Genomic DNA, 24,189 nt, shown 5'->3' with positions numbered 1-24,189 from the left:
TAACTTTGACTACAGCTTACTCTCACACATTGTTCGGCTACATAATTACTTTTCAATAACTACGATAGTGTCGTTCATGGGGATCTTTCTTTTTGTTTAGATTTAATAGTAATTAGTGATATTGTCCTAACAAATCTTTATGAAAAAATGTCGGCGTTCTAATCATTAACCATATATGTTAAACATCAAATATATATATATATATATATATATATATATATATATATATATATATATATATATATATATATATATATATATATATATACACAACTAAGTTGATCAGGATAATCTAAAATATTACATTTCCACTACAAATTTGTTTCGTATAGGCTGCAGAGCCGCCTACACTCATCGGGTGCTGTGATCGACTGAAACTTTAGGCGGGAAACGAATTCTTTTGTTTTGTTTTTGTTGGCACCTGTTTGTTGCAAAAGGTTGAATAATTAGTGACTGCACAAGAGAAATTTTCTCCTGTGTCTGCAGGTCGATACTAATTCGTTTCTATTGTTGAGGGAGCACATTTCTGGATGTCTGAGGAGTATGAATTTCTCGTGGAGGCACAGATTGCATTTTTTTGTGACGTTGGAGTATGGATTGCATTGCTTTATTATTTTCCAGTCAATCCTGTATTCTGTCTTGCATCTTTCAGTGACCAGATGTGCTTGCTCAGTTCGGTGCTGTTTCTGTTTTGTGTTGCGGAATGATAGCATGTGGTTATTATATCTTGTTTTGAATGGAGTCTCTGTCAGGCCGATGTATGTTGCGTGTATATTGTTGTGTATATTGTTGTCTATAATATATATATATATATATATATATATATATATATATATATATATATATATATATATATATATATATATATATATATATATATATATTAGTGCCGTTGCCTTGATTAACATTACAAGAAAATGTTGGTATACTTGAGTAACATTAAAAGGCTTTCATATGCTGTGAATGGGTATATTATACCCATACAAAGGGCATGTTTGGAGAAACACTCTCTGACCTATAAAATCTAGACATTGGTATCGGATAATAATGCAGACAAGAAGAGCTATTCATATGTTTTGAAACATACATTAAACAAACAAAATATTCATTTCCAGACCTCATTTCAGCTGTTTGTTCTCCTTGTCCTATGCCTTTTTGCACATCATAATGTATGTGGTTGCAGATACTGCTGTTAAAAAATACCGTTATTTAAAAAGGGGAAATAACTTTTTTCACTACAAATATGAAAATATTTCAGTGAAACCACTTTGTATGTCTCTTTGGATGTCAATTTTATTTTTTACATGCAAATACTTTTCATTTGATATATCACTCGATTGTTTAGAAGTATGTTTAGAATAGTTAATGAATTTCTAACTTTATATTGCATTTATGCAAATTGTTTACCTGAGTAAATTATGCAAATTTAGGGATATGGCCTTAATTGATAGTTCAACATTGTTAATTTTCTTGAATTAGAGATAATAAGCCTTAAATGACGTATGATGCGGCTGTATGATGTGGCTGTATGTGATGAAATATTTTAACATTGTTATTCAAAAGGGGAAAATATTTTTTCAATATAAATATGAAAATATTTCGGTGAAACCAATTGAAATATTTCTTTCGATATCCATTTCGTATTTCACATGCAAATACCTTCATTTGATATATCACTCGATAGTTAAAAAGTATGTTTAGAGTAGTGAACAATGACTTTGTAATTTTATATTGCATTTATGCAAACTGGATACCCTTCTACATTATGCAAATTAGGGGCTATGGCCCTACTTGATAGTTAAACATTGTCAATTTCTTGCAGTAGAGATAATAAGCTTTCAAATTATGTATGATGCACCTGTATGTTGTAGCTGTATGTGTTAAAAATTTAAAAATATTGTTATTCAAGAGAGGAAAATATTATTTTCAATATAAATATGAAAATATTTCAGTGAAATCAATTGAAATATATCTTTGGATATCAAAGTTGTATTTTGCATGAAATACCTTTCATTTGATATATCACTCGATAGTTTAAAAGTATGTTTACAGTAGTTAACATTGAAATTTCTAATTTTATATCGCATTTATGCAAATTGGGTACCCGTGTGAATTATGCAAATTAGAGGGTTATGGCCCTACTTGGCAGCTCCACATCGTCAATTTTCTTGAAGTAGAGATAATAAGCTTTCAAATGACGTATGATGTGGCCGTATGTAAGGTGGGTACATTAAACTCCTAAAATAAGCCCTTTTTGTGGATTCGCCGCTCGCCTAAGTGGCAGGGGTTGACCTTTTGATGACCTGCATATAGCGACGCACGGTACCCCGCCAACAGATAGCTGCGTTTCCACAGCTACACATGGATGTGCGTGCAAGAAATTAGATTTTGGAATTTCACCGAAATGTTGATTTAATATACATGGTAGTCTATGAGAGAACTATGATAAATTTTTTGTCAATATAAAATATAAACAATATCTGTGCATTTATAGACATTTGATAATTGATATACACTTTGCCATCGTCCCATATTTTTTGTCTCTTGTCTTTCATCAGTTTGAACTGTTCAAGGTGTTTAAAATGTAGGATACCACTGCATCTTCTTTGCTTGTAAAGCTTGCAATGCATACAAAAAATCACACTAGGCCTAATTCATATGAATTTATGTCTCAGACTATACAAACTGCAACAACAACTGCACACGCAACAACAAAATTTGTCCAAATTTTAGGCAACTTTGTCCGATGTCGCGCGTGCACCTATATTTAGTAACAAACCTGACATAGAGATCAGCGCTATTTAGAAGTTGGATAAAAAAGTAGTTGATGCACAGAATTCAGAGTAAATAGCCTTTAAAGTTACAGCTAATGGAGCATTTAACTCAACAGGAACTGTACTCAGGACTATCATTTTTGACACTTAAAAGGACGATTTGTTCTCAAAGCTGTTATGATTTGTTCAGCTAGCCTTTCTTCTTACTACAAATATTCTATTTATATGAAAGAGAGACAAATACATACTTTGTTATACTCAGTAACTTTTGCAGTTTAATATTTGGAATTTTCAAAGTTTGAAAGAACACCTTTTTGTTCTACTCCAACACTTTGAAATTCATAGCGTATAGGTTGCCTTAAAGGCTAAGCTTATGACCATTAGTTTTTTTCTCTTATTATTTATCTTGTAACCCCATCTTGGCCTGCTTTTACTCATGGGCTCACATCCCCCCCACACACACACACACAAAGACACACACACACAAACACCACTACCACCACAATAAAGTCACCACGGTGCATGGGGCGGACAATTAGCCTTTTAGGATGGGGTGTGACTTCTCTTAAGGTAGTATGCACCTCGAAAGTGAAAGACTTAATGTTTTCCTCTAACTTTCCTCAAGGAATCTTTCAGTCATTCTCTTTCAGAATCAAGAATAAAAAAGGGGGTCACCGTGCAAATTTTGGTGCTAGAGAAACAAATTACCACAGATTTACCGATATTAGAAATTCAAAATGGCGGCAATCCCTTTGTTAACTCTATGGAGAAAAATAAAAATTTTCGAATTTCGAAAAACTAAACCGGTGAAAAGTTTTCTTTCACCAAGAGCTGTAAAATGAACCCCCACATGTGGTATATCAGAAGAGAATTGTAAAAGTTTGAGAGTCCGAATGTCTGTCCCCGAGGTGCGTTCTACTTTAAACAGCGCCGCCACTCGCCAGTGATTAAATTCAGCAACCGCCTCCGTCTCTTTGTTCGACGATAGGTTATTTGCATATAACCTTTCCAATGTGAACCGGAAGAGAAACCAAGGCGGTCAAGCTTGTGCGTTCGTTGGGTGTGGTATTTACCCAGTGATTAAAAGGTAACGCCCGCGAACTGAGTAATCTAAGCAGCAAGAAAACGCAGGGTCATATCCGTCAGAGTGTCAGAGCGGGGAACGCATACTCTGCCAGAGCCTCTACTCTAAGTACGCAGTAGAAGGAAACACAGTGTCGACAAAATGGGTGAGTGAATTCGAAACTTTTTTACGTCCATAAGCTGGTCACACACTTTCGCTGCTGTCAGCTAGACTTGGACAGGTATCTAGACATACAGTCTCTGAGTCTGAGATGTTTACTGTCGCCAGTTAGTAGTGAGGTCACTCATACTGCCAGCCAACAAAGAGAGCTCTCTGGTAGTTAAAACAGGTGCCTTTTGTTAATTTTATAGCGTATTTCACCAGATTAAGATGCAGATTATTTCAATGCCAGAATAACGGTTGACGTGTATATTCAACGTATTGTCCCCTTCAACGTGCACAACGTAACACGACACGATAAAATGGATTTTAAAACTTTTAACAATTTGTGTGTCGTCCAACGCGTCGTAAAAATTATGACCTGTGTGGCGACGCGGCTAGACGTGTGTAAACCCCATTTCGATAAAATGGGACCCTTTATCATTGATAACACATTGTATAAACATCGAAAGTCAAGATACAGAAAGAAAAAAAATTAAAGACCGGTGTAACGATCACGAAGGCCATGTGTTTCAGTGTTAAGCGGCATGCATGGCCGTCTCACAATCATCCGATTCTGTAATACGCACCGATAACAAATCAGGAAGTGCCGGTAGCAAAAAGCCTACTAAATTTTCTGGGAGTACGTGTCTATCTCTGTAGAGAACCATGGATTAGCTATTCAAGCAGTTTACATGATATGGTGTTGTTACGCTGTTAGTTAAACTTAATAGAAAACTGCCAATCTATCCTTATAATTCTCAAACATTTTCCTTCATATGCGAAATATGAGGCAAAGTCTATCACAATCAAAGATATGATCGTGTTGTCACATCCCTGGCTTCTGAATGTACATGTATTATTGGTTGCATCGACTGCGACGCAATGCACCCTGTGATGATGGCGAACGACGTTGATTTATGACCCGCAAACGAAAGAATTTATATCAAATAAAGATCCGGGTATGAATACAACAGGTGTCAGTAGTTACGCCGTGTGCAGGCTTGAGGTACCATATAAGGTACAATATTCTAAGAGACTTTCGTTGTACCTTACTGATTTGACCACTTGAAGCACTTGTAATGTTTTCAACACTAAAGGAATATTGAAACACTAAGCATCCCAACGTTTAATTGTCGAATTTTTGGCAAAACGTGGACAGATGTTTAACCGCTAAAGCAATGGGAGGCGAGGTTGCATGTAAACAAATCGTCAGCCAAGTTTCTACTTCAAGGACATGTCATTTGATCTCTGTAAACATGCCAAGGTTGAAAACAGTTGACTGCCCTGTGAACTCAATATTGCCAATATGCTTGGTTGTGGAAATTGCGCATGATATGACAGCTTGTCATTTCCAAGGATAAGCATGACCATTATTCTGTTACTTAAAGATTGTGATAGCTAGAGCAGCTGTGCTCCCATCGTATATGTTTACCATGCCAAATACCCTGTAGGGATGATCAGATTGGCTCAACTTTCAACATGACAATGGGAAATACCGGGCCATCAAGATCATCAATGTCAAACATGAAATATAAGTCCATGCAGTGAAAACTCAGACTTTCAATGCTGTTACTTTCTCACAAAACACAGGACAGGAAATGAAAGGAATTCTAGAAGTAACATTCTATTTAAGAAAGTTACATTATGTAATGTTTGAAGGTGAAAAAAAAATACTATGGTCATTCTGGTCACACCTTCTCATTGACCTATTGGTGTAGCTGTACAGTTTAGGTATTATTTAGTATTTATGTACATGGATAAACCCAGTTATTGAAACCTGTTCTCATGAAATTCAGACCCTCAGGTTTTTCAAAATTTTGGAAGGTGTGAAAATATTGTGATTTTTTCATAAAACGCTGAAAATAACATGTTGTGACAAATCCTGGCAATGGATTAATTTCCTGAATGAGTTCCTTCTGAGCGAATACAGCTTGATTGCTGATACAGCTGGCATTGTACACCCTCAATTCAGCAACTCTGAGATTTGCTGTTTGTAGAAGTGTTGGAGCCTTAGCCTAGAGGTCAAAAAACTGCTCAGGTAGTGAATGTCTGATATGTCTGAAAATTAATGGCATCCCACCAGCCGTAAGGTGCCCAATAGTCAAACACTGTTTGCTGTTCACAGATATTAAATGTAAACACTGTATCCATGTAATTCATATATGTGATACAAGGAGTTATATATTAATTCACAGTGTACTTTTACATCTACAAAGCAGGCTTAGCATGGAGTTGACTTCTGATGGCCACTGATGAGTAAACGAGTAAAGTCACTATCTCACTGCAGTTTTTTAATGTCAGGGAAAACAGGAAATAATGACAAAATTAACATTTGACTCATGCATCACATTATGACGTCTGTGAAAAATAGAACTGTAACAGCACTTTACTGTACTTGTCAAGGCAGCTTTCAAAAGACTGGAATATTTTTCAACAACACTCGTGATATTATCTCATTGGATTCTTTTGAAAGCTGTTCTTTCAATAAACATGCCTCGGAGTTATATTTTTATTCAGAACACATTTATTGACTTTTAAGATGTTGAACAATGTACTTATACATGTACTTGTTATTTTAAAGACATTTCAAAATTTGTTACAACAGTGTCAAAGTTAATGCACTTTGTTCCCCATACCATAGTAAAAACATACTTCTATCTAACACAGTGAAATGAATCACTTATCACAACCAAAACAGTCCAGAGATGATAATTTTCTTATTTGAAAAAAATCTTTGAAAACTCTTGAATTGAAACAAGCTTCACTTTCTTTCCGTGAAGGTTGTACTTGCCTTAAATTTTGCTAGAATCAAACTTTCCTAAAAGAACAAAAGTTTAAACTATTGTCTGTCATTCAAAATCAAGAATTAAAAAATAAAGGGGTCACCTTGCAAGTTGTGCTATTGGAGTTATAATTAACCTAACATTGACTGACTCTTCAGGGCATAGATTTTGAAAATGGCAGGAGAGCTAAAATTCACTCCCCTGAAATCATCTAGGTGAGTGATAGGTGACTGATTTAACAGCTTCCTTGAAAAGAGCAAGGCAAGTGAAAAATGATCAAACTTTTGATAAACATTATGTTTTGGATTCCGAGGAGACAAACCCATATTATGTTTTTAGAATTTTATGTTTAAACAAAGACGAGTTGATAAAAATTTGATTTAAAAAATAAAGCATGAACCCGTAAGAGTTTTACATGTTTAACAACTCACTTATGCCAAACAAAACAGCAATTTTTCATAAATTACATGTATACACTCACAAATGATAAATTATTATTACTTGCTGGTGTACAAGTTGATTGAGGTCTATGCGAGTAGAAAATAGCACTCCTTGACTTTTGTTTGTGCAAGTTGTAAGCGAGTGGAGTGATCGCTGTCCTTAGAACATTAAAGGTCTGCACTTGAAATTCAAAATGGCCGCCATCCCTGTGTTAACTCTGGGAGAAAAAATTAAATTTTTGATTTTCACAAAAACAAGTTGGTGAAAAGTACATTTACTCCAAGATCTTGGAAATGAACTCATACAAGTAGTAGACCAGACAGTTATTGTGAAAAATCTGAAGCGTCCTAATATCTGTCCCTGAGGGGCATTCTACAGAGTACACATGTACTAATTGATATCATATGTCAACATGGTACTTCTTGTCACTAAAATTGAACAATCATAAGAAGTAATCATTGTTTACTATTAAGGTTAATATTTAGTTTCTTCAAGAATAATGCAGGAGGGTGTTTAGTTTCTTGAGGTAAACTGCGGGGAAAAAAAATGGTGACACATTTCATGTCTGAGGCATTGTTTTGGTACCAGTATTGCATGATGCTGTCCAATTATACAGGATTTTATCAACTATTTCCTGGAGCTCTGATATAGTTTGGCCAAAGTACATGTTACTGCAGCCCCATCTTTTCCCTGCATGATAAAATGGACTATCAGACTGTACACCCACTGTAATACTGATATTATCTGAGGTGTGGCAACTGTGCTTGTCTGAGTGAGTGAATTAAAAACAGTATTAAAAATAACAGTGAAATAGTGGGCCTGTCATGTGTAATTTATATTTAAACATTTTATTGTCTACTGACTTATCAGTCAAATTATCTTGTGCATTGACTCTCAGATCAACAGTTGACACAGGGGTCACAGTTTCCAGCGATATAATTGTACTTGCTCAGTCCTTATCAGTGGTTGCCATAGGTACAGCTCATTTCAGAAATATTACTCACCAGGATCATGATAACCCAAAACACTGAAAGAGACAAATTAGGTTCCTTCTTCAACATTTTCCGTAAATAATTCTGAAATGTTGTCAATAGAGTTGATGGGTGGAAGGACAGTGATATTGCAACACATCTGTAATGAACAAACTTTTAATTTGAGTAGTTCAACTGGAATCCCGGAAACCCCCAAACCACTTCAATTCCATGAGTGTTTACAGCAGGAGCTGATGACGTAAATCCCGGAAATGAAATCAACATATGCACATCAAAAAACTGAGTTCTCTGTGTCAGGGCCGTAATGAATTGTAAACATGGAAAGGTGCCGCTCTTAATAATATTTTATGACAAACTTCAAAAATATGCCAGTGCTGGAATCTTGGTATGCAGCACACAATAGACACACCAATACAAGCAGCGAAGTAAATTCTCTGAGCACTCCAAATATCTGATAAAGGAGTAATAAAAATACGTGCAGTCGTGCAGTCCCTAAGATCCATAAGATGTGTAGCAATTTGCAGTCATTTTTGTGGTTCAAAAAATCAACCAGAATCTTTGGAATTCGTGGTTCACTTCTTTCCTATTGGTCCTTGGTATGTGTATTGGTCCTTTGTAAGTGTGAAGTCAAGCGTCTTGTTTCTTTGTTCAAGCTTTTTAAGTGAAAGGTTAGTTAATTTTAGCTACAGGTTAGGAAAACATATGCTGATGGATAAACAAAATATCTGCAATACCCATTATCAGATATTGTTTGATAAGGTAGATGTGCTCAGTGAAATGGAGCATTCAACATGTTACATTTCCCACTGTGATCAGGTTTAATGTTTCAGGAGTGCTTAGAACTTCATGCTTTCAGGAAGATGCTGTACTCAGTGATTGACTTCTGGCTCTGTAAGGCCATGACCTGATCACTTCAAAATGAGCAGTTGTATAGCTGACCTGTACAACCTACAATTTATGTTGTAAGGCTGACCTGTGCGACCTATGTTGTGCTGACAAAAAGATTAACTTTGCATGGTCTAGTCACCAAGGAGAACATAGTTGGTTAAGTATCTCAGGTGAAGTGAACATATGAAGTACAATTTGTATGTCTTTTTCAATTAAGACAAAAATTATGAATAAAATTAATCTGTCTTACCTCTTTACGGTACTATTTTTTTGTCAAGTGTAGGTGGAATGGTTGATGTACAAAAAGGGGAAAACCTTTGAAAGTAAATGGATTGAAATTTCAAGTTTTCATTTGTAAATTCTGGGTTTGCTAAAATTTCTATTCTTTGACTGACTTAAATTTTCTGTAGAACGGATGACCTAATATTAAAATAATTAATCTTAGTTATTGCTGTTTTCCTTAATGTTTAAGAGGAAATTTGAGTTTCTTTCCTATTCAAACTGTCATTGACAGTGACACATTTGATATGTTCATACTGGAAAGAATACATTGTTGGATAACGGGTTTGATCTTGAAGTGTCTCTGTGTTGTTTTTACAAAAATTGAAAGAAATGTTTTATCCTCAAAGTTAACAGAGAAACTTTGGGTAACTATGAATTTCATATAATTGTGACATCAGGGTAATTTGCTTCTAAATCCGAAAATGATTTCACAATGACCCTGATTATTATCGTTACCATAAGTTGAAAAGAGCACTGGAAGTAAAACATTCCTGAAACAAAGAAAGAGCAAGGTTATTGTCAGTGTGGTTCACTTTTGGCTTTGAACATGGGAAAACTCAGTGTTATTATACTCAAAATGAGCATATAAATACTAGGCTGAGAATGAGCATTACTATTTCTGTTCATAGTACCCTAAAGAAATTCAACAGTGTGCAGAGTGTGGAAGCTAGACAAAAATGTCCAACCATAAAATACAGGTACATGCACACCAGTACATACTTGCATGGAGTGGTTACATAACCACAGGTTGAAACATGTACTCACCTGAAACCATTAGAATGAGTCATGTTACTGTGGAATTTTACTGTTTCAGTCTCAATATTACAAACCCCATCTCCACTTTTTAAAACAACTGTATAATTATCGTATAATTAATGAAAATAATGATAATCATAATGGAAGTAATAGGTTTTACCACCATAAAAAATAATTCAGTATTGGGTATTTTCAGTTGGAAAGATCATGATCATGTCTATTAGTATGTCGCATATTTCCTAGGTAACTGATTTTGAGTTGAAAATAGCAAATTTTCACCAAATATCACTAAAAACATGTTCAATTCCCGAGAGAATTACAGTTACAAGGATTTTTGGGTCAGACAGAACCAAAATGTTGGCTTTTAGGGGAAGTTCCAAACTTTGAAGAAAATAGGTGTTTTCTATTTCAGTTGTTCAACAATTCTGTGAATTCTGAGATGAAAACTGCAGCTATTTGCCTTGCAAGATTGTTTTCAAATTAAAAAAATATAAATGAAAATAAAAAAGATAAATGAGTAGAATGATTAAATAATTAAAAAGTTGTAGTAGTATATGTTGAAGTAGTGCCTGTACAGTAGAAGTTCAGTAAATTTGAACGTGATAGTCTAGGGGTCAAAGTTGAAAGATAACCAACAAGCAAGTACTGGTGGCATAATCATTATTTACATCAAGTCTGATAAGCTGATATTGCTGTGTTGTAAATCCTCAATATCTAAATGCTGTCCATATATATTTTCCATATCAACATAGGAATTTAAACTTTGCGATTGTTTGCCTTAGCCTCTGTAGTTGTGAAAAACAATCATATTTGCAATTCTTTACATGAACTTTGTACTGTCTGCAAACTTACAGGCATCCAGATAACAGTCGCAACATACATTTCCTGACATTCAAAATCCTCTGTTCTATCAAAAGTCAATGTCTAGAGATGTCACAAATTTTTACTCATACCCGATAGAAATGCCAAAAAGTTGAAAATTTCACAACAGCTTATGTAGCCGTAGTTAGATGCTACCCTCTGAATTTTATCTAATAGTTGAAGGTATATTTTGATATTTTCAGCTGATGTGCAGCTGGTATTTCTTGGCCAAAATTCAAATCAAAATCTTTCCCAGACATATGTAACTTTAATTTTGTCATCATCTGGCTGTTCTCCAACTTGAAGTGATTCTGGTATTCCAGTGACTCAAGGGCAAGCCTCAGTTGACAATTAGAGCAAGTAAAATTGGAAGTTATGGAGACTTTTAATGGCCAATTTACTTGGTAGAATAGTATGAAGCGTCATTCCATCCTACACCACACATGTCAGTCATTGTCAGATAGATAAATTGCAATTGCTATTGGACTATCAACTGGCTATGGGACCACTGAATTTACCTTGGTATGTGTCTGTGGATCTCATACAGTAATAACAAAATTGGTTTGTTCATCATACACATGTGCATGTAGCATGCTATGATTATTGAGCGATTTTGACATGTATTCATAACAGCCAGTAACTCTAATTATTTAAGATGATTATCGTTCCACTATTTTTGTATTGTTATCAATTGGAATTTCTTTTTCTACACCCCCAAAAAATGTCGACACACATACTAGTTAAGATCATTCAATAACAGCTTGTATGGTGACAGTGCAAAATTTCCTGTTATTGTCTACATTTGATTTCTAAGTTCAGAGACCAGAATTCACTTGTCAACAATAACAATGCTGAGTCGACAAGTGGAAAACTGTGTGCCTAGCATGCTTTGGGGTTAAAGCAAGAAACTATATTTTAACATTAGGAACAAAAAATAGTGAGAAAATCATTGATACCTTTAAGGTATTGCTTTATCTCCAAACTCACAATGATTGATAGCATAGTATAGCCATTACATTATAGTCTCTGTAACTTCCAACCGTACTTTCAGAGTTGTAATTCAACAGCAGTGAGCTATAATGCCAACGGTTGCATCAGGTCAAATTTCTGTGACATCAATGTAGGTCACCCAAGTTTCCTTGTTCTTTGCTCCCGGAAGAATAAATTAAATAATTGACAATTATCAAGACAAGTGTTACATATACTGACATCAACAAACTGACACAGAGGCTGACTGACATCAGAAACAATGAGAAATACCTAGTTGAGTTGTGCTATTATTATAATCCTCATCTTAATATTATTATAATGAGAGTCTGAAAATGTCACAGTGCGATGTGAAGGAAATAGAAGGACTCGAAGAAATTGGAACGACTCACAGTAACAGTTCTTACTTTGAGATGAAAAATTTGGCTTCTGTCAAATAGCTGACTGCAGCATGGTTTAGCCGTTTAATATGCTTCAGGGACAGATATTGTGACTCTTGAATCTTTACAATTCTTTTCTGATCTACCACTTGTGAGGGATTGTTTTAAAACTCTTTGAGTAAGAAAAATTCTCACTGTCTTAGTATCAAAAATTTTAGTTTTCCTATAAAGTTAACGTAGGGATGGCAGCCATTTTTTATTTCAAATATCGGTAAATGCTAGTTAATTTTTGTCTCTGGTACCAAACTTTGCATGGTGCACCCTTACTTTTATCCTTGAATTTAGAATCAAAATATACAATAAAATTCGTGGGTCATTTAATATATTTTAGTACCAGGGAAACAAATTACCTAAAATTTATAAAATATTTGAATTTCAAAATGGTAGGTACATGTATCCCTATGAAATTCTGTCGACAAAAATTACCAAAAAACATTACGGTAAAAACTTCATTTACTACAGAAACCTCAAAATGAGTACGTTGTACACATGTACCATACCTGTTAAGTATTTCAAATATTTGATGAATGTTTGAATAAACATGTATGTCTTCTGTGAGCATTCAGGAATTTTCACGGGAAGTATCACACATGAGAGTTTTCAGCCAGGTAACCATTTCCTATTCTGTCAGCATAAAAACAATTAGTTGAAATTAAGGTACAAACTAACCACGTATTTTTGTTATTGCTCTTCCGAATTACAATGCCGTACACATTTATATCAGTGCTCTTTACATATGATCTAACTTTGATGATGATATTAACCTTTCTTTCATCTTGCAGGGTGTTTTGACTGCCTAGCTCTGACGCCATTTGCATCACTGATAGCCACCATTGTCCTAGCTGTAGGTGTTGGTCTGTTCTGTGGCTGTGGCCTCTACGCACTCGATGCAACCTGCAAGCTGTTTTCTGATTACGATCTGTACCTCTGTGACTGTGCTGAAAGAGCAGCAGATACAAACTTTGAAACATTGTGAGTACTAAAAATCAAATAAAATGAATAATTTGCTTCTAAAAAGTTCATGGTCTTTCATTTACCATGATTAGGCTAGGAAGAATAATTGAACAGTTCCTTGAAGTAGCTATTACTACTTTTGACAGTATGGAAATTTATTTTGATATTGCAGCGAAGACATACGAGAACATTCTGGGGTATTTTGCTGTGCATACAGTTTCTTTTTTGCTTTCTTCTAAATTTGTTCTGTCACCACAGGTTGCCTGTATCATGTAATGCCAATATTGTGGACAGTTTGTAAAATCTAGACTCCAAGTTATCAATAACAATGTAACTAGTGGGAAATTTTACTGGTTCATTCATAAAAATTTAAAACAATTTGCATATTTATATTTTTGAGAATATTTTTGTCAAAATTCTTCTCTTCAGGTATCACTTATCTGATAGGTATCAAATTTGGATTTAAGGTTTTTAAGGATGATCTGATTATCATATGTCCAAATGATGATGAAATTTTGATTTGTAAATTTTTAGGTCCAATCTTGTCATGTTTTGTAAAAAAAACACTTTTCCAAAAATGCTGGTGTAATAGCTTTGAGGGTTTATTGATAGGTTTCTAAAGGTGATTTAATTTTGATTTGTGAAAATTCTTAAGAAATTCAAACATGAAAATTGTTAGGACAATTTCTCATTTTTTGTCTGAACATATTTTTCATAAAATGTTAGTCCAGCAGTGTTCAAATGTAGTTAACGAGTTTCTAGCCCTGTTTTCTATTTTGTGCAAATGATGATGATATTTGCAAGATGCATTTATATTTGAGTGAAAAAGTCATGATATACTAGTTTTAGTTATTTCCATATCTGAACTGGAAAAAATACTTTTTACATTATACTCTTTTTCATTAAAGGCCATGAAAGTACTGCTTTGATTAAGTTTGTAGATCACATCTACCAGGACAGTATACATGAAATATTCATCAAATTGTAAAGAGAACAATAATTTTCTTCCTGTTGTTCATTTCAGAAAGTTATACCTATACTGGACAATTATCGGTGTGACAGCATTCATGGGTGTCTGGGCCATTATTTTACTGGTCCTCAGTTTCCTGTCAACGTATAAAGCCAAAACACAAGTATATGGCGGAGAAACTGTAGTCTGCGGAGGATATATCTGTAATGCTTTTGTAAGTGTCCAATTTTATTGTGGGTTTTTTTTTGCTTTAATTTTTGGTGCCCTAGTGCTGTAGCAAGCACCCAACGGTGCCTCTGTCATTACCAGGTTTATTTATACATGTGCATGTCTGTAGGTCTCTGTCTGTGTATTTCTGTAAAGTGTAATTCCTGGGGAAGTGTATTTTTCCATACAATAACAGTCTCACTTACATTGCAGATCCTTGAAGTCAGATATTTTGAATACATCTAACCCTGTCAAAACATAGTCTTAACTCTTACTCACACTTTGATCCAGAAAACATGAACTTGAACTTTGTTCACGTTTGTCTGACAATATTGAAATATGCATCTGTTAATTTTTTCCATTTTGGTCAAAACATCTATATTAAAGTATACATCATTCTTTGTCATGTTTCTGTCAAACATCTAAATGTAGTCTCTGAAACTTATTGTCTGATACATGTAGCGTTGAAAGTTAATTTGTCAAAGTTATACTGGTATCAGTTCTAATCAAATTAGCAATGTGTCATTTGTACTTTTATTTTCTGATTTCCAGTTCATATTCCTCAACTACATCCTGACCCTGGTCTGGCTTTTAGCTGCAGCGGCGTCTTCAGTCCCAATTGTATACTTGCTGATATTTAACTATAGTATTTACTGTATAGAAGACAGCGCTTTAGCTCCGAATGAAGGTTTAAATCTAGTACATTATGGTGAGTACTGTAATATTCTGCAAATTGAGAAACACATAATCACTTTGTATATTTAAACAAAATTGTTCTTTCATCCTCATTTTTCAAGTACAGGTTATTATTACCGATTTGAAAAGAATTTTGTCAAAGGTTTAGAGCATATCATGTGTAGAATTGACTTACTGTATTTAAACCCGTGGATAAGTTACATGTACAGATGACAAACCAAACTCTCTGTGTTATTAGGAGAGACTATGTTCAGCTCCATTTCAGTTGTTGTGTACAAATTTGAAAGACATGCAAAGGTCAAGTTATGGAAACTCTGGATATTTAGGATATATAATCCCTGTTTACACTTTGGGTTGGGATATATGTTGTTAAAAAACCTGTCTGGTGTTGAAACACGTATGAACATATTGCATAAATTTATTTTGTTGGGGGAGGGGTATTGGGGTTCAGATTACGATGTGCTCAGTAAGTCATTTAATTACAATTTCGTCAATTATTCATTTAAGATAGTATGTGCGTTGAAATTGAAAGACTCAAACTTTTGCTCAAACTTTCCTAAATGACACTTTCAACCATTTTCTTACCAAATCAACAATAAAAATCGTGTCACTAGTGGAACTAGTGATACAAATTACTCAACATTTTGCAATATTTGAAATGCAAAATGTCCTCCATCCCTGTATGAACACTGTGGGGTAAAAATAACATTTTAGATTTTCTAAAAAACTAAGACGGTGACAGTTTTTTTCTCCAAGAGCCTTAAAATGAACCCCCAAAAGTGGTAGATCAGAAAAGAATAGTAGAAATGTAGAGTCCGAATATCTGGCCCCGAGGCGCATTCTACCTTAAGGTAGCTAAATACCTTTTAGACACTTTCAGTTTTTATTTTTTCTCAATTGAACACGTCCCAAAACCCCAATAAAGTATACATTTTCTGAAAGGCCCTGATATAGAGCTATCCGACCAAGCACAGTACACGGTCATTATTTGCGTAAGAGTCACGTGACAAGCGTTTTACTGAAGCTTCAAAAAAACCGGTTTTTCCCGCCTTATGCAAACACGCTGCAAGATTTCCGGTTAGAATTTCTTCATTGACAAGCCTTGACAATATCCTTCAAAACCGTGTCTGCGATTTTTTCCCGGAGGCTCCATTCAAATTATATGGCGTGATAATAAAATTCCTTGAAAAGCACCTTCATCTAACACCTTTAAGAGCGCATTTAAAAAAACACAAAGGCATATAAAGAAAATCCCAGACACGGTTTTGAGGGATATAATAAAGGCTTGTATACTATAACCCAAAAACTTTAGAACAGAAAAAGAAACATACATGTGTCAAGGAAACTGCGAAAAAGTCATCATGCCTGGACAAAACACGGAACAGATGTCACTGACGTAATCATGTGATCGTAGCTGTTCTCTTGTGATGCAGAATGATCATCATTTAGGGCCATATATATAGATACTAAATTTCAAACTTTGTTATCTTATGATAAAACTTTGTCTTTGTCGTTTTTTCTACAGGTGTTGCCTTAGATAATGACATCGGAAATGGAACCGGTGGCGGTTGTGAAGGAAACTCCGTCGTTGAAAAAACAGAACTGGAAAACTTTGCAAATCTGTAAGTTTAAAATTTTGTGTGTTTAGATATGCTGTGAATTATTCAGACCCTGGTAACACAGTCAGTCAGTATTTATTGACCTTTGATTATTATGAAATACCTCTTACAAATGAAATGGTCAGTCCTAACATTACTACACTTGCTGAAAAGATGAAGCTTTTCTTTACCCCAAGGTGCTAAAGGCAGACCATGAGTGTTTCCAGGCCTAATCTGCTCTAAAACTTGCCAAAAGGAATGTATGGCATCAAAAATTGGGGTAGATAGTGTTTGTGTTTGAGAACTTACTGTAGTACAGAAAAAATACAAATGCTATGTGTGAGACCATGATGCTGCATAGAGCAAGACCATTTGTGTGAATTGCAATAATATACATGTTTTGCTTCAAAAGAACTATTAACATAGAAAACTTATGTTATAAAAAAATATTAATTGAATTAATTAGCCTTTTGAATTTTTGCAGTAGTAAAAGTTTGCAAATTATGAAAGCAGATTGTCCTGTGATTATTACTGTCATACGTAATTTGAAAGAAATGTTTGAACTGCTTTACAATATTAAGATTCGAAAGAAACTGTGATACAGAATTATGCACAAAGTCTTTGCCTGCAACTTTCTGTGCAACTGTTTGTCATTACTTTATTCATAAAAAGGAGCTTTGTTTCATACTTGTTCTGCTTGCTGTAATGTTTTTAACATTTCCTTCACAGGCTACTGATCTTCAGCTGTGGTGGGGTTTATTCTTTGCAGCCACTTGTTTAGTTGTGATTGGATTGGTGAGTTCTCAGCCAGTCTTATTCATCTAGCTTTTTATGGAGTTCTTTGTTGTTGACACTGAAGCCAGTACATTATGTGATGTATTTTGTTTGATGGTAAATCTCATGTCCTCAAAAGTCGTACATAAGTACCACATTATAAATGATTAAGGCTTCTTCTCCATTTGAAAAAAGCTGCATTCTTTCAAAGAGAAAAAGAGATATGTAAAATATTTCAAATTACTGTAATGTTCTATGTACCTTACTTATACAAGTATTTCCAAACTAAAAGGACAACATAGTTATGATATTGTATTGTGAGGCAGTGATGTTACGGTGAATGTTACAATAAGAAATACCATAAAGTTGAAGTGTTGACATTTTGATATTCATTATTTTCTGAAACCAACAACTCACCCCATTTCTAGTGTTTTTATCCATTGTTTATCTTGATTTTCCTAGTTTAATCATGAAAACCCTGTTTGTTTTCTCATCTTATCCTCACTAGCCCAGTGTTGTAACTTCTTTTTATGAGGTGTATTTATTGATCCAGTGTTACTCTACTTTGTCATTTCCTGAAATTGTTAACTTTGACAAATGTGTGTTTTATCCCTTCAGTGATATGTCATATGTATTATCTTTGACAAATGTGTGTTCGATATGCTACTCTTTTCTCAAATCAGTTTGTTTGACAATTTGAGGTTCAGTGCACCTCTGTGATATTCCCTACCATCAGTAAGTTTGACCGTCAGAAGTTTGAGACACTTATGCATTGTTTCCTCCAATTACAGATTCACTTCATGATGTGTATGTCTGCAAACTACGCCTACGTCAAAGCTGGTCTCAAGAAAAGTGACTATGAGGAGAAAAAATTCCAGGAAGAGCAAGAACTCAACGACCTTTCAGCCTTCCGCTCAAGTGATAGGATAGCACACTACCCCTACTAAGAAATGGAACATTCCTGGTCCCCCCAAGGCTCTTTCTGAGATATAAGATTTGCAAAAGATGAAGATTTGCCAGTATCTTAAAAATAACAGAAAAAAACAAAATGAGAAAGTGATAACTATAAATAATCATTGACCGTGTAATATTGTAGATAAACAGAGCCCTGAGTTAGTCTGTCCGGATTTTATCCACTTTCTTAAGAATGCCATGCTATATAAGTAAAAATGAAACATTTTGAAATAGCAAGAAATACTTGTGTGATGATTTCTTCAGAAAAGGCTAGCTATGTAGTTAGCTGCCCCATAAAAATTCCATGAAGTATTGAAAGTCAGTATGTGGCCATAATATTCAGAGCTCTGTTTAAAAAACCAGTCACACCAATGAGTAGACCGATATACATATCAAACCTCAACCTAGTGCCAGTAGATTATACAGATGGACAGATTTCACTAAGTAAACCAAGAAATTTACCGTATGTAAGAATAACAACTATTTTGTGAAAGTTATGTTTGTTTAATATTGTTTTAGGATGTGTCTGTCAACAATGTAACTCAGCAATGAATGCAGATGGTAGTTTTCTCTAAGTCTATAAAACATGGTAGAACAAAGTTGGGATAATTGGATGATGAAGTAGTGTCTATTTAATCTGCAAGTGTAACCTCGTCCACTTTTTATTGTAAGTTACACACTTGGTTTTATGAGTAATTCATAAAATTGCAACATTCAGCTATAGGGCTCTAACACTTTTGATAAATTAGAAAAATATGAAGATCAAATTATCCCAAATTTGTTCCAATCATGTTACGATGTCATCTGTACCATACCTTGGTGTAATGTGGTACAGTGATATGCCTATTCATTGACTTTATTTGGAAATTTTCAGCCAGTCATTTTCTGATGTTGAGGAACTTCTTCTTCAAGTGTAAAATTATTGATACATTCATGTTGAAATGTACCGTGAGATGTTTATTAAGGTACAGCATTATTGAAATGTATGAAAGTCATGAATGTGTCTGGAAAATTAGATTTTTGAGTGATTTCTCAACATTTTACTAGAAGTTGAATGAGCCATTTTCACAGGAAATATTGATACCATGAGAAAAAGTGCCTCGTCTTTGTCTCCCCTTTACTGCACTTTATTAGATGACTTCCATGTTGGTACATTTATACTTCATGAAGACTTTGCCTTGGTGTGGAGACACTCTTTAGACCACGTACAAAGTTATAAGACAAATGGGAACTGTCAAAATTGTTTCATAGGGTTAACTGAATGTATTGACCGCTCCATTTGTGGTTTGCTGAAAATCACACACAATTATTTGGTGATAAAAATGTCTGAGGTGTATTTTAGGGTTTTTTGAAACATTTCCTTGTACATTTCACCGGGGCGGATAAGTAGAGGGACTTGGCATGGAAGAGTTGTAATTTTAGATGTACAAGATGGCTGAAGATTTCAATTGGCTAAAGAGGCTATTCTTTTGTATGTGGTACCTTTGTTTTCAACTCATGTCTCTTTTTTTGTCAGGACATGATATGGTCCCACCCAGAAATTTGAAGTGTCACACCCAAGCTTTTCTTATGACAATTCGTAGTGAAGTGAGTGGAGTGACATGTGGGTCAGCATCTTTTCAGCAATAATGTAGCGTATAGAGCAACCTGCCTGTTGTTGTTATTGTGGTGTGATCACAAAGCTCTGTTCAAGTTGACCTACTTTCAACCCATGTCTTGGTTTCTGGGTGTTCATAAATGGGGTTCTCATTGCAGTGTCATCAAATGATGATGTATAATATTCATCAAAAGGTTACACTGTACCGGTAGATCTTACCTTCACATTACATATTTTGAGTGTTTTCTTTTCTGAAAGTCGGATAGGGAGCACCTCAAACTTAAACATAGCTGCAATGTCAGACATCTTGATTCACCTGTTGAGTTCTTTCTTACAGGAGTTTGATATTATGCACAGTGTGAAACATTGTAGTTTGAATCTATGGGTCTTTACAAAGTAGTGTAAATCCTTTTTTAACACACCACCCTTCATACTCATGTTCAGAATCTTGTCTTTGTTGACTATATTTACATATAAATCTTTACATGTTTCTCAATGATCCCAGTCCTGGTGGTAGATAATACGTATCACTTGTAATGAATACATGGGTGTATATAAAGTTGGATGTCATTCTCAAGTTGTGAATGACGGAAGGGTTGTGGTTGTAGTTCACAGATGAAACTGATTTAATATTTCCTGACTTTCACTTTGTTTCCTTAATCATATCCACTGCGGGCAGTATTCTCAGACATTGTCTCCCAGTGATTTCATTTCCTGTGTCTTCCTAGACCAGTCTCTCCCTGGTCAACTTTCCTACCCCTCTCTTGGCCACTGGTGGCGCTGCTCACTTAAAATAGCCTTCATGCAACACCATGGTCATTTGATGTTTCCACTGTCTCAAAAAAAGAATGAATATAGGAGAAATTGTGTTTTGATACTTACAGAATTTCATAAATGGGATATTAATTATGTTATATCATTTTTATAAACTTACATTTCATATCCAAAGTAAAACAGACTCCGCAAATTCAAAACAGTAATTTTTTTTCTGCAATTGTCTGATTTTCTCATTATGATGATGGCAGTATATTTTTCAAAACTCCATGGCTGATATCTCTTGAATTTTATGTTGTTTAGTTGTTTTTGTGTGGAATGTCTCTTTGTATATATAAGAAAAATCAAGAATACACTTGAAAATTCACAAATTACAGAAGGAAAAAAAGGTGTTAAAAATAAATGATTTCTAATTATGTGCTGGTAAAGGTTCTCACTGTTTATGTTAACTTGTATTTATTACATTGTTGTGGAGTGAAATTTATACATTTCCTTACATATCTATCGATTTAGGTATTATTCAAGAATGTAATTTTTTTCAAATTATTTATAACAGAAATGAAGTTAATTATCTGTCAAATTCAGATGTAATATCTGAAAGATGATGTCTTTACAATATTCATTGTTTGAGGACAACACATGCCTTAAAAGATTTCTTTTAATGTTGCTCCTTTTTTTACCAAACTGTGTTGCAGTTCCTTCTTCTGTGTGTCACATGGCTTTTCTGAAACACCATGGATTCCTCAGCATGTTTTCATGTAAAAGACATGACTTAAAACTGTGTCATTGCCTGGAAAATCAACAAACAAACAAACAAACAAACAGTGATTTCCTCCCTGTACTTGTTGATTAGTGTAATTGTTGATCCAGTCAACTCCTTAATTTGTACAGGCACATGTTGAACTCTCTCAAACTCATTTAACTGTCTAATCCTTTTACCGCCATGGTTTTGCTCAAACCCATTGATCTTGATTCTGAGCATAGACCAGTTTATTGGATATAGGAGGGGTGGGATGAGGGGTGGGGGGGGAATTGGGAAGGAATAAGTTCAAGGTCCAACTTTTCATATGATATAGTTTGATACAACCAAACCATGGTGGTGAAAGGTGAACTCGTCAGTAAACACAAAGTTTACCAATAGGATCAAGAAATAGTTACAAATCTTTTATGTTACTGAATTGTTTTTCCATACAAATTTTTTTCTTAGATCCATGGGTAGCTTTTGTAAACACTGATGTAACATAAAACCAGTATTTTCAACCTACTGTTTTTGATGCAGCAAATGTTTTCCAAATGAGAGCACTTTGAGAGTACTTTGAATATGATCACATGTATGAAAAGCTTGTTTATGACTTTTAGTTTTTTGGAAACACTTTCGATTTATTAGTATTTATACAGAAATTGACAGTTTTAACATGTTCCATTCAAATTATGGTAGAAATTGAATACAAATTCAAATATTAACTTTTGTAGGAATTCGCAGAGAACCAATTCCATCGCAATGTAAGATCACATGTACGAACACAGTGAACTGCCATTTCCCAATACAGCAGGAACTCTAGCGCCCTCTCTGCTGAAAGTATTGTGAAAATTGTACCGAGAAATGGTGGGTAGAAAATTGCAATGTATACAGGTATTAGATAAAATATAAACTGAATGGGAAGATATGTATTTTTGATCAGAAACTGATTATTTGTAAAGTTTGGTAAGTTTTTGAGGAAGACTCGAACTAACTTTAAAATATCAATGATCACCTTGAATGAAAAACTTTATTATAAAACTTACATTAAAAAAATCTTGAAAACTGAACCGAAACTGATATTTACTATATTTACCATTTAAACTGAGCTTCCTTTGTCTCCTTTTATTTTTCACAAATGAGAAAAGTTCTATTGTCTCTTTTTGACGTAAGAAACTTGTTTTATTTTGCAATTTTGTCTTGTACCGGGTATTTCTGAATTGCAGAGGAAAACTGAAAGGAACTTCTGATTAATGAACTCATTGTAAATGTCATTATGATCTTACTCTTCTTAGAAATCTCCGACCACGCAAAGTTTATGTTGTTCATTGTTTTGAAGATCCACTACATATTCAGTGAACTAATTTAAAGCGAGTGAGTCAGAGGCAGCCAAATACTATTCAATATGAGAGTTTAAAGTGAACACTATGTAGTGACTTTACTTTGAGCCTTGTCATCTTGTAAGATTTTTTTGATGCATGCTGACTTGCTATGATCATTTGATTGTTCATACAATGTAGTTTTATGCCGCCATATTTGTGAGGACTACAAAACATTCACAAAGCTAACAGTTCTTCAATAATAGCTAATTACCGTGGATGCTAGCATTTCTCACAAGTGTTAGAGCGTTGCTTGACTGAGTGAAGTAAGTCAATATCTTTTCCAAAGTTATAACAATGATGGTATTTTGCTCTGCAAATTGTAGTGCCAGTGGTTTGACAATGTCAAAGAATGAGTTCGGCACACGACCACCTACACCCAATTTTGAAGAACAGCGCCTCCAGGTGGCAGCATTTTGTAATGGTGAACTTGTATGACCTTCAGACTCGTGACAATTTTTGTCGCCGCTGAGATATCTTAATTCAAATGTGCCTCAACTACTACAGCATTATTTATGATGATGAACTCAATATTTTTGTAATTCTAAAGAATGGGAAAATGGAAATAAATTTGTATTCAAGAATCGAATATTAACTGTGTTGTGATTTACTGAAGGTGGATTGAATTGAAAATGAGCGTTGTATGGTAATTATGGTAATGATTGTCAACAGCCCCACATGACTTTGTATGTGTAGACTGGCGTCATAGCCAATGTGCCCGTCAAACCGTCAAGATAGAGTGTTGCGCCATTTACTCTCAGTTTCCTCTGACGCAGTGAAGAACGTTTTGCTGCTACATTACACGCACTGGTTTAGGGCTGGCATGGGCAGAATTTATAGATTTGACTCAAGTTGGTATTATGCACCTCCAAATTGAAATTCTGCTCAAACTTTTCTCAAGAGATTTTTCAACCATTCTCTTCCGAAATCAAGAACAAAACTCTGAGATTTCCATGTAAATTTTGGTGCTATGGAAACACATTAACTTAAATTTAGTACCTATATTTTAAACAAAATACAGCCCCTATTGCTGTTTTTTAATCTATGGGGAAAACTTCAAATTTTCACAAAAATGAGACTGAGAGTTTGCTTACTCAAAGTCTCGAAGAACATCAGAA

The 24,189-nt window shown here is 34.6% G+C and overlaps 1 protein-coding gene across 1 annotated transcript; it reads left to right on the top strand.

Moving 5' to 3' along the window:
• Positions 1-3,818: 3,818 nt before the first annotated feature.
• On the top strand, positions 3,819-22,762 carry LOC139132051 (neuronal membrane glycoprotein M6-a-like). The gene is given in 8 exon segments (XM_070698439.1): positions 3,819-4,003; positions 13,212-13,401; positions 14,408-14,567; positions 15,113-15,269; positions 16,782-16,871; positions 16,874-16,878; positions 17,584-17,649; positions 18,420-22,762. Coding segments are annotated over 8 exon segments (828 nt in total). The 5' UTR covers positions 3,819-3,999; the 3' UTR covers positions 18,576-22,762.
• Positions 22,763-24,189: the final 1,427 nt, after the last annotated feature.

This window comes from Ptychodera flava, chromosome 4 (assembly GCF_041260155.1).
Source record: "Ptychodera flava strain L36383 chromosome 4, AS_Pfla_20210202, whole genome shotgun sequence".
In the NCBI taxonomy this organism is placed as follows: domain Eukaryota; kingdom Metazoa; phylum Hemichordata; class Enteropneusta; family Ptychoderidae; genus Ptychodera; species Ptychodera flava.
Note: the sequence above shows the minus strand (reverse complement) of the source record. Positions and strands in the feature narration are given on the sequence as shown.